The 15,624-nt window shown below is 51.5% G+C and overlaps 2 protein-coding genes across 3 annotated transcripts in view; one reads left to right on the top strand and one right to left on the bottom strand.

Annotated features, from left to right (window-relative positions):
* Window positions 1-11,718, bottom strand: part of LOC121273478 (V-type proton ATPase catalytic subunit A-like) — a 160,730-nt gene extending 149,012 nt beyond the window's left edge. The window contains exons 1-2 of one of the 2 annotated variants that reach the window (XM_041180645.1): window positions 11,593-11,718; window positions 6,487-6,594 (exon numbers count right to left, since the gene is read on the bottom strand). In XM_041180645.1, the coding sequence (XP_041036579.1) occupies window positions 6,487-6,568 (82 nt within the window). In that variant the 5' untranslated portion in view covers window positions 6,569-6,594; window positions 11,593-11,718. The remainder of the gene's footprint in view (window positions 1-6,486; window positions 6,595-11,592) is intronic. The other variant, XM_041180644.1, reaches the window with a different exon arrangement.
* A 3,770-nt stretch (window positions 11,719-15,488) lies between these two features.
* The window catches only part of LOC121273474 (kelch domain-containing protein 9-like), a 10,909-nt gene continuing 10,773 nt past the window's right edge, over window positions 15,489-15,624 (top strand). Inside the window, exon 1 of the mRNA XM_041180637.1 lies at window positions 15,489-15,529. Within this exon, the coding sequence (XP_041036571.1) occupies window positions 15,524-15,529 (6 nt within the window). The 5' untranslated portion in view covers window positions 15,489-15,523. The remainder of the gene's footprint in view (window positions 15,530-15,624) is intronic.

A 15,624-nucleotide genomic window follows, 5' to 3' on the forward strand; every position in this document is an offset into this window, starting at 1 on the left:
GTACACTGACTGGTGTCTCTCAGTCCCACTCTCTCTCAGGGAGATATCTGTACACTGACTGGTGTCTCTCAGTACCTCTCTCTCTCTCAGGAGATATCTGTACACTGACTGGTGTCTCTCAGTCTCTCTGTCAGCGAGATATCTGTACACTGGATGGTGTCTCTCAGTACCTCACTCTCAGGGAGATATCTGTACACTGACTGGTGTCTCTCAGTCCCTCTATCTCAGGGAGATATATGTACACTGACTGGCGTCTCTCAGTCCCTCCCTCAGGGAGATATCTGTACACTGACTGGTGTCTCTCAGTACCTCACTCTCAGGGAGATATCAGTACACTGACTGGTGTCTCTCAGTCCTCTCTCTCAGGGAGATATCTCTACACTGACTGGTGTCTCTCAGTACCTCTCTCTCAGGAAGATTTCTGTACACTGACTGGTGTCTCTCAGTACCTCTCTCTCAGGAAGATATCTGTACACTGACTGGTGTCTATCAGTTCCGATTTCTCTCTCAGGGAGATATCTGTACACTGACTGGTGTCTCTCAGTCCCACTCTCAGGTAGATATCTGTACACTGACTGGTGTCTCTCAGTCCCACTCTCTCTCAGGGAGATATCTGTACACTGACTGGTGTCTCTCAGTCCCACTCTCAGGTAGATATCTGTACACTGACTGGTGTCTCTCAGTCCCACTCTCTCTCAGGGAGATATCTGTACACTGACTGGTGTCTCTCAGTACCTCTCTCTCTCTCAGGAGATATCTGTACACTGACTGGTGTCTCTCAGTCTCTCTGTCAGCGAGATATCTGTACACTGGATGGTGTCTCTCAGTACCTCACTCTCAGGGAGATATCTGTACACTGACTGGTGTCTCTCAGTCCCTCTATCTCAGGGAGATATATGTACACTGACTGGTGTCTCTCAGTCTCTCTCTCAGGGAGATATCTGTACACTGACTGGTGTCTCTCAGTACCTCACTCTCAGGGAGATATCTGTACACTGAATGGTATCTCTCAGTCCCCCTCTCTCAGGGAGATATCTGTACACTGACTGGTGTCTCTCAGTCCCTCACTGTCAGGGAGATATCTGTACACTTACTGGTGTCTCTCAGTCCCCCTCTCTCAGGGAGATATCTGTACACTGACTGGTGTCTCTCAGTCCCTCACTGTCAGGGAGATATCTGTACACTGACTGGTGTCTCTCAGTCACTCTCTCTCAGTGAGATATCTGTTCACTGACTGGTGACTCTCAATCCCCTCTCTCTCAGGGAAATATCTGTACACTGACTGGCGTCTCTCAGTCCCTCCCTCAGGGAGATATCTGTACACTGACTGGTGTCTCTCAGTACCTCACTCTCAGGGAGATATCTGTACACTGACTGGTGTCTCTCAGTCCCTCTCTCTCAGGGAGATATCTGTACACTGACTGGTGTCTCTCAGCCCCTCTATCTCAGGGAGATATCTGTACACTGACTGGTGTCTCTCAGTCTCTCTTTCAGGGAGATATCCGTACACTGACTGGTGTCTCTCAGTACCTCACTCTCAGGGAGATATCTGTACACTGACTGGTGTCTCTCATTCCCTCTCTCTTAGGGAGATATCTGTACACTGACTGGTGTTTCAGTCCCTCTCTCTCAGGGAGATATCTGTACACTGACTGGTGTCTCTCAGTCCCTCTCTCTCTCTCAGGGAGATATCTGTACACTGACTGGTGTCTCTCAGTCCCTCTATCTCAGGGAGATATCTGTACACTGACTGGTGTCTCTCAGTCTCTCTCTCAGGGAGATATCAGTACACTGACTCGTCTCTCTCAGTACCTCACTCTCAGGGAGATATCTGTACACTGACTGGTGTCTCTCTGTCCCTCTCTCTCAGGGAGATATCTGTACACTGACTGGTGTCTCTCAGTCCCTCTCTATCAGTGAGATATCTGTACACTGACTGGTGTCTCTCAGTCCCTCTCTCTCAGGGAGATATCTGTACACTGACTGATGTCTCTCAGACCCTGTCTCTCAGGGAGATATCTGTACACTGACTGGTGTCTCTCAGTCCCTCTCTATCAGGGAGATATCTGTACACTGACTGGTGTCTCTCAGTCCCTCACTCTCATGGAGATATCTCTTCACTGACTGGTGTCTCAGTCCCTCTCTCTCAGGGAGATATCTGTACACTGAATGGTGACTCTCAGCCCCTCTCTCACTCTCAGGGAGATATCTGTACACTGACTGTTGTCTCTCAGTCCCTCTCTCACTCTCAGAGAGATATCTTTAAACTGACTGGTGTCTCTCAGTCCCACTCTCTCTCAGGGAGATATCTGTACACTGACTGGTGTCTCTCAGTCCCTCTCTCTCAAGAGGGTTCTGTACACTGACTGGTGTCTCTCAGTCCCTCTCTCTCAGGGAGATATCTGTACACTGACTGGTGTCTCTCAGTCCCTCTCTCTCAGGGAGATATCTGTACACTGGCTGGTGTCTCTCAGTCCCTCTCTCTCAAGGAGATATCTGTACACTGACTGGTTTCTCTCAGTCCCTCTCTCTCAGGGAGATATCTGTACACTGACTGGTTTCTCTCAGTCCCTCTCTCTCAGGGAGATATCTGTACACTGGCTGGTGTCTCTCAGTACCTCACTCTCAGGGAGATATCTTTACACTGACTGGTGTCTCTCAGTCCCTCTCTCTCAGGGAGATATCTGTACACTGACTGGTGTCTCCCTGTCCCTCTCTCTCAGGGAGATATCTGTACACTGGCTGGTGTCTCTCAGTCCCTCTCTCTCAAGGAGATATCTGTACACTGACTGGTTTCTCTCAGACCCGCTCTCTCAGGGAGATATCTGTATACTGACTGGTGTCTCTCAGTCCCGCTCTCTCAGGGAGATATCTGTACACTGACTGGTGTCTCTCAGTCCTTCTCTATCAGTGAGATATCTGTACACTGACTGGTGTCTCTCAGTCCCTCTCTCTCAGGGAGATATCTGTACACTGACTGGTGTCTCTCAGTCCCTCTCTCTCTGGGAGATATCTGTACACTGACTGGTGTCTCTCAGACCCGCTCTCTAAGGGAGATATCTGTACACTGACTGGTGTCTCTCAGTCCCGCTCTCTCAGGGAGATATCTGTACACTGACTGGTGTCTCTCAATCCCTCTCTATCAGGGAGATATCTGTACACTGACTGGTGTCTCTCAGTCCACTCTCTCTCAGGGAGATATCTGTACACTGACTGGTGTCTCTCAGTCCCTCTCTCTCAGGGAGATATCTGTACAGTGGCTTGTGTCTCTCAATACCTCACTCTCAGGGAGATATCTGTACACTGACTGGTGTCTCTCTGTCCCTCTATCTCAGGGAGATATCTGTACACTGACTGGTGTCTCTCAGTCTCTCTCTCAGGGAGATATCTGTACACTGACTGGTGTCTCTCAGTACCTCTCTCTCAGGAAGATATCTGTACACTGACTGGTGTCTATCAGTTCCGATTTCTCTCTCAGGGAGATATCTGTACACTGACTGGTGTCTCTCAGTCCCACTCTCAGGGAGATATCTGTACAATGACTGGTGTCTCTCAGTCCCTCTCTCTCAGGGAGATATCTGTACACTGGCTGGTGTCTCTCAGTCCCTCTCTCTCAAGGAGATATCTGTACACTGACTGGTTTCTCTCAGACCCGCTCTCTCAGGGAGATATCTGTACACTGACTGGTGTCTCTCAGTCCCTCTCTCTCTGGAGATATCTGTACACTGACTGGTGTCTCTCAGACCCGCTCTCTAAGGGAGATATTTGTACACTGACTGGTGTCTCTCAGTCCCGCTCTCTCAGGGAGATATCTGTACACTGACTGGTGTCTCTCAATCCCTCTCTATCAGGGAGATATCTGTACGCTGACTGGTGTCTCTCAGTCCCCTCTCTCTCAGGGAGATATCTGTACACTAACTGGTGTCTCTCAGTCCCTCTCTCTCAGGGAGATATCTGTACACTGGCTGGTGTCTCTCAGTACCTCACTCTCAGGGAGATATCTGTACACTGACTGGTGTCTCTCTGTCCCTCTATCTCAGGGAGATATCTGTACACTGACTGGTGTCTCTCAGTCTCTCTCTCAGGGAGATATCTGTACACTGGTGTCTCTCAGTACCTCTCTCTCAGGAAGATTTCTGTACACTGACTGGTGTCTCTCAGTACCTCTCTCTCAGGAAGATATCTGTACACTGACTGGTGTCTATCAGTTCCGATTTCTCTCTCAGGGAGATATCTGTACACTGACTGGTGTCTCTCAGTCCCACTCTCATGTAGATATCTGTACACTGACTGGTGTCTCTCAGTCCCACTCTCTCTCAGGGAGATATCTGTACACTGACTTGTGTCTCTCAGTACCTCTCTCTCTCTCAGGAGATATCTTTACACTGACTGGTGTCTCTCAGTCTCTCTGTCAGCGAGATATCTGTACACTGGATGGTGTCTCTCAGTACCTCACTCTCAGGGAGATATCTGTACACTGACTGGTGTCTCTCAGTCCCTCTATCTCAGGGAGATATATGTACACTGACTGGTGCCTCTCAGTCTCTCTCTCAGGGAGATATCTGTACACTGACTGGTGTCTCTCAGTACCTCACTCTCAGGGAGATATCTGTACACTGAATGGTATCTCTCAGTCCCCCTCTCTCAGGGAGATATCTGTACACTGACTGGTGTCTCTCAGTCCCACTCTCTCTCAGGGAGATATCTGTACACTGACTGGTGTCTCTCAGTACCTCTCTCTCTCTCAGGAGATATCTGTACACTGACTGGTGTCTCTCAGTCTCTCTGTCAGCGAGATATCTGTACACTGGATGGTGTCTCTCAGTACCTCACTCTCAGGGAGATATCTGTACACTGACTGGTGTCTCTCAGTCCCTCTATCTCAGGGAGATATATGTACACTGACTGGTGTCTCTCAGTCTCTCTCTCAGGGAGATATCTGTACACTGACTGGTGTCTCTCAGTACCTCACTCTCAGGGAGATATCTGTACACTGAATGGTATCTCTCAGTCCCCCTCTCTCAGGGAGATATCTGTACACTGACTGGTGTCTCTCAGTCCCTCACTGTCAGGGAGATATCTGTACACTGACTGGTGTCTCTCAGTCCCCCTCTCTCAGGGAGATATCTGTACACTGACTGGTGTCTCTCAGTCCCTCACTGTCAGGGAGATATCTGTACACTGACTGGTGTTTCAGTCCCTCTCTCTCAGGGAGATATCTGTACACTGACTTGTCTCTCTCAGTACCTCACGCTCAGGGAGATATCTGTACACTGACTGGTGTCTCTCTGTCCCTCTCTCTCAGGGAGATATCTGTACACTGACTGGTGTCTCTCAGTCCCTCTCTATCAGTGAGATATCTGTACACTGACTGGTGTCTCTCAGTCCCTCTCTCTCAGGGAGATATCTGTACACTGACTGATGTCTCTCAGACCCTGTCTCTCAGGGAGATATCTGTACACTGACTGGTGTCTCTCAGTCCCTCTCTATCAGGGAGATATCTGTACACTGACTGGTGTCTCTCAGTCCCTCACTCTCATGGAGATATCTCTTCACTGACTGGTGTCTCAGTCCCTCTCTCTCAGGGCGATATCTGTACACTGACTGGTGACTCTCAGCCCCTCTCTCACTCTCAGGGAGATATCTGTACACTGACTGTTGTCTCTCAGTCCCTCTCTCACTCTCAGAGAGATATCTGTACACTGACTGGTGTCTCTCAGTCTCTCTCTCAGATAGATATCTGTACACTGACTGGTGTCTCTCAGTACCTCTATCTCAGGGAGATATCTGTACACTGACTGGTGTCTCTCAGTCCCTCTCTCTCAGGGAGATATCTGTACACTGACTGGTGTCTCTCAGTCTCTCTCTCAGGGAGATATCTGTACACTGACTGGTGTTTCTCAGTACCTGTCTCTCAGGAAGATTTCTGTACACTGACTGGTGTCTCTCAGTACCTCTCTCTCAGGACGATATCTGTACACTGACTGGTGTCTCTCAGTTCCGATTTCTCTCTCAGGGAGATATCTGTACACTGGATGGTGTCTCTCAGTACCTCACTCTCAGGCAGATATCTGTACACTGACTGGTGTCTCTCAGTCCCTCTCTCTCATGGAGATATCTGTACACTGACTGGTGTCTCTCAGTCCCTCTCTCTCATGGAGATATCTGTACACTGACTGGTGTCTCTCAGTCCCTCTCTCTCAGGGAGATATCTGTACACTGACTGGTGTCTCTCAGTCCCTCTCTCTCAGGGAGATATCTGTACACTGACTGATATCTCTCAGAGAGATAGCTGTACACTGACTGGTGTCTCTCAGTCCCTCTCTCTCAGGGAGATATCTGTACACTGACTGGTGTCTCTCAATCCCTCTCTATCAGGGAGATATCTGTACGCTGACTGTTGTCTCTCAGTCCCTCTCTCTCAGGGAGATATCTGTACAATGACTTGTGTCTCTCAGTACCTCTCCCTCTTAAAGTGCCTCTCACCTGGGCCCGAGACTCCATGGACGTATCCAAACATGCTCTCTCGTTCTTCATTGCAAACCTTTGGAAGTTTCCCGAAGTCCATCCTTGCGTTATGTCTTAGTGACTCTGCTGGGTGAGAGGAGAGAGGAAATGTAGGGTCTCGGGGAAGGTAGAGCTCTGACATCAAAACAGGAGACCAAGTAGTGGACTGAGTGGGGCAATGTGAAACCCTATTCTGCACAGTCGGCCGCAAGAAACAGCTGCATGAGGAGACCCTTCGGCCCCTCCAACCTGCTCACCCAATCCATAAGATCATGTCTGATCTTCCATCGCAACTCGCTGGCCAATCAGGAGCTCAGTTTCAGCTGGTTATGGGGCAGGGTAACTCTGAGATGGTCTGAGGTACCAAGTGTAATGTTCAAAGATCACCTACTCTGCTCAGTGACCTACACGGACTCCCACTCGGCGCCTACAACCCTCCCTATCTCTGTAACCTCCTCCAGTCCCTACAAACCTCCCTATCTCTGTAACCTCCTCCAGTCCCTACAACCCTCCCTATCTCTGTAACCTCCTCCAGTCCCTACAACCCTCCCTATCTCTGTAACCTCCTCCAGTCCCTACAACCCTCCCTATCTCTGTAACCTCCTCCAGCACCTACAACCCTCCCTATCTCTGTAACCTCCTCCAGCCCCTACAACACTCCCTATCTCTGTAACCTCCTCCAGCCCCTACAACCCACACTTTCTCTGTAACCTCCTCCAGTCCCTACACCCCTCCCTATCTCTGTAAACTCCTCCAGCCCCTACAACCCTCCCTATCTCTGTAACCTCCTCCAGTCCCTACAAACCTCCCTATGTCTGCAACCTCCTCCAGCCCCTACAACCCTCCCTATCTCTGTAACCTCCTCCAGCCCCTACAACCCTCCCTATCCCTGTAACCTCCTCCAGCCCCTACAACACTCCCTATCTCTGTAACCTCCTCCAGCCCCTACAACCCTCCCTAAGTCTGTAACCTCCTCCAGCCTCTACAATCCTCCCTATCTCTGTAACCTCCTCCAGCCCCTACGACCCTCCCTATCTCTGTAACCCTCTCCAGCCCATACAACCCTCCCTATCTCTGTAACCTCCTCCAGCCCCTACAACCCTCCCTATGTCTGTAACCTCCTCCAGCCCCTACAACCCTCCCTATGTCTGTAACCTCCTCCAGCCCCTACAACCCTCCCTATCTCAGTAACCTCCTCCAGCCCCTACAACCCTCCCTATCTCTGTAACAACCTCCAGCTCCTACACCCCTCCCTATCTCTGTAACCTCCTCCAGCCCCTACTACCCTACCTATCTCTTTAACCTACTCCATCCCCTGCAACCATCTCTATCTCTGTAACTTCCTCCAGCCCCTACAACCCTCCCTATGTCTGCAACCTCCTCCAACCCCTACAACCCTCCCTAACTCTGTAACCTCCTCCAGCCCCTACGACCCTCCCTATCTCTGTAACCTCCTCCAGCCCCTATGACCCTCCCTATCTCTGTAACCTCCTCCAGCCCCTACAACCCTCCCTATCTCTGTAACCTCCTCCAGCCCCTACAACACTCCTTATCTCTGTAACTTCCTCCAGCCCCTACAACACTCCTTATCTCTGTAACCTCCTCCAGCCCCTACAACCCTCCCTATCTCTGTAACCTCCTCCAGCCCCTACGACCCTCCCGAACTCTGTAACCTCCTCCAGCCCCTACATCCCTCCCTATCTCTGTAACCTCCTCCAGCCCCTACAACCCTACCTATCTCTTTAACCTACTCCATCCCCTGCAACCATCTCTATCTCTGTAACCTCCTCCATCCCCTTCAACCCTCCCTATGTCTGTAAACACCTCCAGCCCCTACAACCCTCTCTATCTCTGTAACCTCCTCCAGCCCCTACAACCCTCCCTATCTCTGTAACATTCTCAAATAACTACAAGCCTTTTAGTCACCTCCTCCCAATCACAACATATGCTTTCTGACAGCTCTCTTCTGAAAGGACTTCAATACTGTATTATCTTCAAGTTGCCATATTAAGGGATGATGTTGTTTTGAAGTGGATACAGAGAGTTCAAAGACACAGTGATGTAATCAGAGATAAAATCTCAAGTTAACAAAATATTCAGGAATTAAATGAATACAAATGGAAACAGAGTCAAGGGCAAAAAGCTGAATTTGGAAAGCCCCTTATTCCACAATCCATGCATACCCTCGCCTAATATAAACTCTAAACCCCCATTCAATCCCCTCCCACAGTCCGTGTACTCACTCCCCTAATATAACCTCAAAACCCCCATGCGATCCCTCACAACAGTCCATGTACACTCTCCTATATCACAGTCTCTACACCCCATTCAATCTCCTCCCACAGTCCATGTACACTCTCCCCTATCACAGTCTCTACACCCCATCCAATCTCCTCCCACAGTCCATGTACACTCTCCCCTATCACAGTCTCTACACCCCATTCAATCTCCTCCCACAGTCCATGTACACTCTCCCCTATCACAGTCTCTGCACCCCATACAATCTCCTCCCACAGTCCATGTACACTCTCCCATATCACAGTCTCTACACCCCATTCAATCTCCTCCCACAGTCCAGGTACACTCTCCCCTATCACAGTCTCTACACCCATTCAATCTCATCCCACAGTGCATGTACACTCTCCCATTTAACAGTTTGAACACCCCAAACAATCCCCTCCCACAGTCCATGTACACTCTCCCCTATCACAGTCTCTACACCCCATTCAATCTCATCCCACAGTCCATGTACACTCTCCCCTATCATAGTCTCTACACCCCATTCAATCTCCTCCCACAGTCAATGTACAATCTTCCCTAAAACAGTCCATGTACACTCTCCACTATCACAGACTCTAAACCACATTGAACCTCCTCCCACAGTCCATGTACACTCTCCCCTATCACAGTCTCTACACCCCATTCAATCTCCTCCCACATTCCATGTACACTCTCCCCTATCACAGTCTCTACACCCCATTCAAACTCCTCCCACATTCCATGTACACTCTCCCCTATCACAATCTGTACACCCCATTCAATCTCCTCCCACAGTCCATGTACACTCTCCACTATCACAGTCTCTACACCCCATCCAATCTCCTCCCACAGTCCATGTACACTCTCCCCTATCACAGTCTCTACACCCCATTCAATCTCCTCCCACAGTCCATGTACACTCTCCCCTATCACAGTCTCTGCACCCCATACAATCTCCTCCCACAGTCCAGGTACACTCTCCCCTATCACAGTCTCTACACCCATTCAATCTCATCCCACAGTGCATGTACACTCTCCCATTTAACAGTTTGAACACCCCAAACAACCCCCTCCCACAGTCCATGTACACTCTCCCCTATCACAGTCTCTACACCCCATTCAATCTCCTCCCACAGTCCATGTACACTCTCCCCTATCACAGTCTCTACACCCCATTCAATCTCCTCCCACAGTCCATGTACACTCTCCCCTATCATAGTCTCTACACCCCATTCAATCTCCTCCCACAGTCAATGTACAATCTTCCCTAAAACAGTCCATGTACACTCTCCACTATCACAGACTCTAAACCACATTGAACCTCCTCCCACAGTCCATGTACACTCTCCCCTATCACAGTCTCTACACCCCATTCAATCTCCTCCCACAGTCCATGTACACTCTCCCCTATCACAATCTGTACACCCCATTCAATCTCCTCCCACAGTCCATGTACACTCTCCACTATCACAGTCTCGACACCCCATTCAATCTCCTCCCACAGTCCATGTACACTCTCCCCTATCACAATCTGTACACCCCATTCAATCCCATCCCACAGTCCATGTACACTCTCCCCTATCACAGTCTCTACACCCCATTCAATCTCCACCCACAGTCCATGTACACTCTCCCCTATCACAGTCTCTACTCTCTATTCAATCTCCTCCCACAGTCCATGTAGACTCTCCCCTATCACAGTCTGAACACCACATTCAATCTCCTCCCACAGTCAATGTACAATCTTCCCTAAAACAGTCCATGTACACTCTCCACTATCACAGACTCTAAACCACATTGAACCTCCTCCCACAGTCCATGTACACTCTCCCCTATCACAGTCTCTACACCCCATTCAATCTCCTCCCACATTCCACGTATACTCTCCCCTATCACAGTCTCTACACCCCATTCAAACTCCTCCCACAGTCCAGGTACACTCTCCCCTATCACAATCTGTACACCCCATTCAATCTCCTCCCACAGTCCATGTACACTCTCCACTATCACAGTCTCTACGTCCCATTCAATCCCCTCCCACAGTCCATGTACAATCTCCCCTATCACAGCCTCTACACCCCATTCAATCCCATCCCACAGTCCATGTACACTCTCCCCTATCACAATCTGTACACCCCATTCAATCTCCTCCCACAGTCCATGTACACTCTCCCCTATCACAATCTGTACACCCCATTCAATCTCCTCCCACAGTCCATGTACACTCTCCACTATCACAGTCTCGACACCCCATTCAATCTCCTCCCACAGTCCATGTACACTCTCCCCTATCACAATCTATACACCCCATTCAATCCCATCCCACAGTCCATGTACACTCTCCCCTATCACAGTCTTTACACCCCATTCAATCTCCACCCACAGTCCATGTACACTCTCCCCTATCACAGTCTCTACTCCCTATTCAATCTCCTCCCACAGTCCATGTAGACTCTCCCCTATCACAGTCTGAACACCACATTCAATCTCCTCCCACAGTCCATGTACACTCTCCCCTATCATAGTCTGAACACCACATTCAATCTCCTCCCACAGTCCATGTACACTCTCCCCTATCACATTCTCTACTCCCCATTCAATCTCCTACACGGTGCTTGTGCACTCTCCCCTAATGTGGATTGTAGCGAGCAAGATATACGGAGAGAAAGATTTGGAGTAAAGGGTTAGGTTGGGAGGTAAGATTGGGCTGGCACCTGAGAGTGAGTAGTCACAAAGAGCGGGTTCAGCAATGGCTGCAGTTCAATAGCTACAGAGCCCAACTGGAGATGCAACAACATGAACCAAAGGATTAAAGCGAACACTTACCAATGTGTATCAGAACTGATGGAGTCTTTATCCAGCACGCACCCTCTCCTGCTCTCTCTCTCTCCCTCTCCCACTGTTTCTGTCTCCCTGTCTCCCTTGTTTCACTTTCTTTCTCTGTAACTTTGGTCTCTAATTCTTCCTCTGTCTCTCTCTCTGCCCCTATCTCTCTCTCTGCCTCTAGGCTGTCTGCCTGTTTCTTTCTCTCTCTCTCTGAATCCCTTGCTATCTCTTTTTTCCCTCTCTCTTTCTCTGACCGTCCACCCCTTCTAGTCTCTCTGATTCTCTGTCACCTTCTGTGTGTGTCTCTCTCTCTGTGTCTGACTATACCTCTCGTCCCCTGTCTCTCTCTTTGTGTCGCTCTCTCTGTCTGACTGCTTCCCTCTTTCTGTCTGTTTCACACACCCTATGTCACTATTTTTATTTGCGTGTGTCTGCCTCTGTCTCCCTCTCTCCCTGTCTATCTCTGTCCGTCGTTCTCTACCCTTCTCTCTGTCTCACTCTTTCTCTCTCACTCTCTGTCTCCTGTAGAGATTGCTAATGTTGATCTTGATGTTTTATACATCCCTTAGGCTGTCTGAGCCAGGAGCAGGTTGCAATCACTGACTTGGGCTGGCCAGAACCTTACAAACAGACAGACAATACAGGAGAGAACTCACCCGAGTGTTTAACCCAAAACAGCAGAGACAACTTCACACACCTCTCCCCATTTACACACACCGGGCAGTCTGTTCCCTATCGGAGGGGGATTAACCCTCTCACCCACATCTCCCCATTTACACACACCGGGCAGTCTGTTCCCTATCGGAGGGGGATTAACCCTCTCACCCACCTCTCCCCAGTTACACACACCGGGCAACCTGTTCCCTATCGGAGGGGGATTAACCCTCTCACCCACCTCTCCCCAGTTACACACACTGGGCAGTCTGTTCCCTATCGGAGGGGGATTATCCAGAGGTGCACAGATCTAAAGTGATATGCAAAGGAAGCAAACGTGAGGTGAGAGAAAACTCTTTCACACAGCGAGGGTTTGGGGCTCTGGAAGGCGCGTCCTGGAAGTGTGGTGGAGGGAGGTTCAATCGAGGTGTCCGAGGGGGGCTTTGGATGATGAGTTGAATGAAACCAATGGGCGGGGAAGAGGCAGGGGCCACCATGCTCATTCGGACGGCCAGTACCGGCACGCTGGGCTGAAGGGCCTCCTGCTGCGCTGTTCAAACTCTGCGATCGCCTGATTCGGTGATGTGGCGAACGGTTTTCTTTTACTCCGGGGGTTGTGAGCCGTTGGAACTCTGCGCCCCAGATGGGCTGCAGCGGCTCGGTCACCGGGCGACTGTTGGGAGCAGAGATTGACAGGTTTCTAACGCTGTTAAACTGGAACGTGGGAGGAGCGGGGAGGTGGGGTAGGGGGGTGTTGCCGATGTGGGTAAGAGGCAGCAAAGTGGACGATCAGCCACATCCCTGTCGAATGGAGGAGCGGTGGGGGGCCCACCTCTAGGTCCCTGTAGAAGATGGGGCGGACGTGTTCGGGGCAAAGCGGCAGAGGTCTGGGGGCAACCCTCTCCACCCCCACCCCCCCCTCCGCCACAGCCCCACAACCACCCCACCACCACCACCAGCCCCCCCACACCCCCCAGCTCATTCGGACACTGCAGCACCCGCTCGGACACGCGAGGCAAGGTCAGACTCCCGACAGCGGGGACGCTCCACTCCCGGTCGGCGATCGATCGGGTGGGCGATGAGCATCTATCCCCCCGTCTTGTTCAGAGGGGCAATTGAAGAGTCGGGGCCGGAGTCACGTGTAGTCCAGAGCGAGCGAGGGCGGCCCATTTCCCAACCCCCTATAGGGCCGTTCGGGAACCAGATTGGGGGGGATGGGGGAGGGGGTTTTGTTTTTTTTTTTTTTTACAACCGTCGGTGATAGTTCCACGTTTGGCATCCAGACCTCGGACTCAATTCCAATCCCACCTTCGGCCGGGGAGGGGAATCGAACCCGGGTCCCCCCAGGAGCATTACCTTGGGCCTCCTGGGGTTACTAGCCCCAGTGACAAGGGCACCGCCGCCCCACCATCGCCTCCCTCAGGTCTCCGCTGTCCACGGCATCCCAGCTGGCGCCCGGCTCACCCCCCACCATTGCCCGGAATCCGGGTCTCAGTGCGACTGACCCTCGGTCTCGTTTCGGATCTAACCTCATCCCAACTCGGCCCCCCCCCCCGAATTGGATTCTAACCCGGCTCCTCGAGGTACCCAGGGTCTAACGGAGAGGCAGAGAGAGGGGGGCGGTTGGTGGGAGGTTGGGGGGTGTGGTTGCCGCACAATGGGAAAGACTCTTAACTCTTAAAGGGGAACTGATGGCTCTCTGGGCTGATAGCCGGGGGAGTTGCGGAGAATGAGAGGGGACCTGATCGAAAGGTATAAAATTCTAACAGGGCCGGACAGAGCGGATCCAGGGAGCATGTTTCCCCCCACCCTGGTTGGGGGGAGTCCGGAACCAGGGGGGGTGGGGTGGGTGGGGTTGGTGGGGGAGGGGGGGTTCACAGTCTCAGGATAAGGCGCAGGCCAGTTAGGACTGAGATGTGGAAATATTACTTCACTCAGAGCCTGGTCAACCTGTGGAACTCGGTAGCACAGAAGGGCTGGTGGAGGTCGGGTCACGGGGTCTATCCAAGGAAGAAATTGGTAAATCTTTTTTTGGATATTAGGGGCATCGAGGGGAATGGGGAGGTCAGCGTTGAGGTAGAGGACCAACTGTGCTCGTATTGACTGGCGGAGCAGTCTTCAAGGGCCGAGTGGCCTACTCCTGCTCCTAGTTTCTCTGTTTCCAATGGGGCTTTGGACATATGGGTCCAAACCTCTGCAATGCTGATTAGCTCCATCCGAGCAGCTGATGGGCAGATAGCTTCTCCCTCACCTCCCCAGTCTCCCAAAGGGCTGGGCTGGTAGTCCAGGACTATCAGGAGGTTCAGGAGCCAGAACGCACCGGCAGAGTTTCCACTTGCAATAGGAGGTACCGGACTAGAAACCAGCCCAGGCTAAACCAGAGGAGGCCAGGTTTGGACCAGGGGGAACCTTCGACAGAGACGACATCGTGGTCCTGAGCGCCGGCGACGGTCTCACTTTACACATGCTCCAGGAGGCGCAATCAACCGGAACCTCAGAGATGGGGTGGTGGGGGGGGGCGGGGCCTTCTCTCTCGTCCCTCGCTTTTAACCTCCGATCGTGCGCTTGAGTGAACCAGAGGTGGAAACCCAAACCATCGCGAAACCAAGCACCCCAACCTCAGCTCCAGACCAACAGAGCCAGATGTTGTGATGACTGCTCCCCCTAAGGTGCACAGAACGAGCATCGGGAAGGGTCACAAAGACCCCCCCCAGGCCGCCTGAATAAGCAAAGTCAGAGACTGACCCGGGGGGAGAAGGGGTGGCAGCCAAATGTTATTTGGGGGAGGTGTAGTATTAGGGTGTTTGGTACTGTAAGGGTTAATGTGGGACTGGGTAAACAGTACTGACCACAGGATGGTGGAGAGGGTCACATGGGAGTGGTAGGAGGGTTGTAGTGAGTCTGGTAGAAGTCGATATAAAGGAAGAACCTCGTCAGGACTAATAAACGGTTGTCAGTCAAGCATACAAACCTCAAGACCTCTCCTGGAGCTCAAAATAAAGTTCCCTATCGGAGGGGGATTAACCCTCTCACCCCCATCTCCCCCTTTACAGACACCCCTATTCCCTTTACCCTATCGGTGTCAGTGGGTGGAGTGTTGCCGGGTCGGTCCAGCCCACTTGCCCATCCCTGGTGTCCTGGCTGCCAGTTTTGCTGCAGGGCTGGTTTTACCAGGAGCAACATTCCACTTTCTGGAATGTGGGCTTTGCCAGCGACACTGCCGTTGGGCAGTCTCCCAGGGAGACCGTTACCCAGGCAACTTGAGCTCACTGCAGCAATGCAGGTAAATGCACGGCGAGGGAGGGAGTGAGGGATAGAGGGAGAGAGAGAGAGAGAGAGAGAGAGAGAGAGAGAGAGAGAGGGAGAGAGGGAGATTGA

Source organism: Carcharodon carcharias, assembly GCF_017639515.1.
Source record: "Carcharodon carcharias isolate sCarCar2 chromosome 24 unlocalized genomic scaffold, sCarCar2.pri SUPER_24_unloc_1, whole genome shotgun sequence".
Lineage (NCBI taxonomy): Eukaryota > Metazoa > Chordata > Chondrichthyes > Lamniformes > Lamnidae > Carcharodon > Carcharodon carcharias.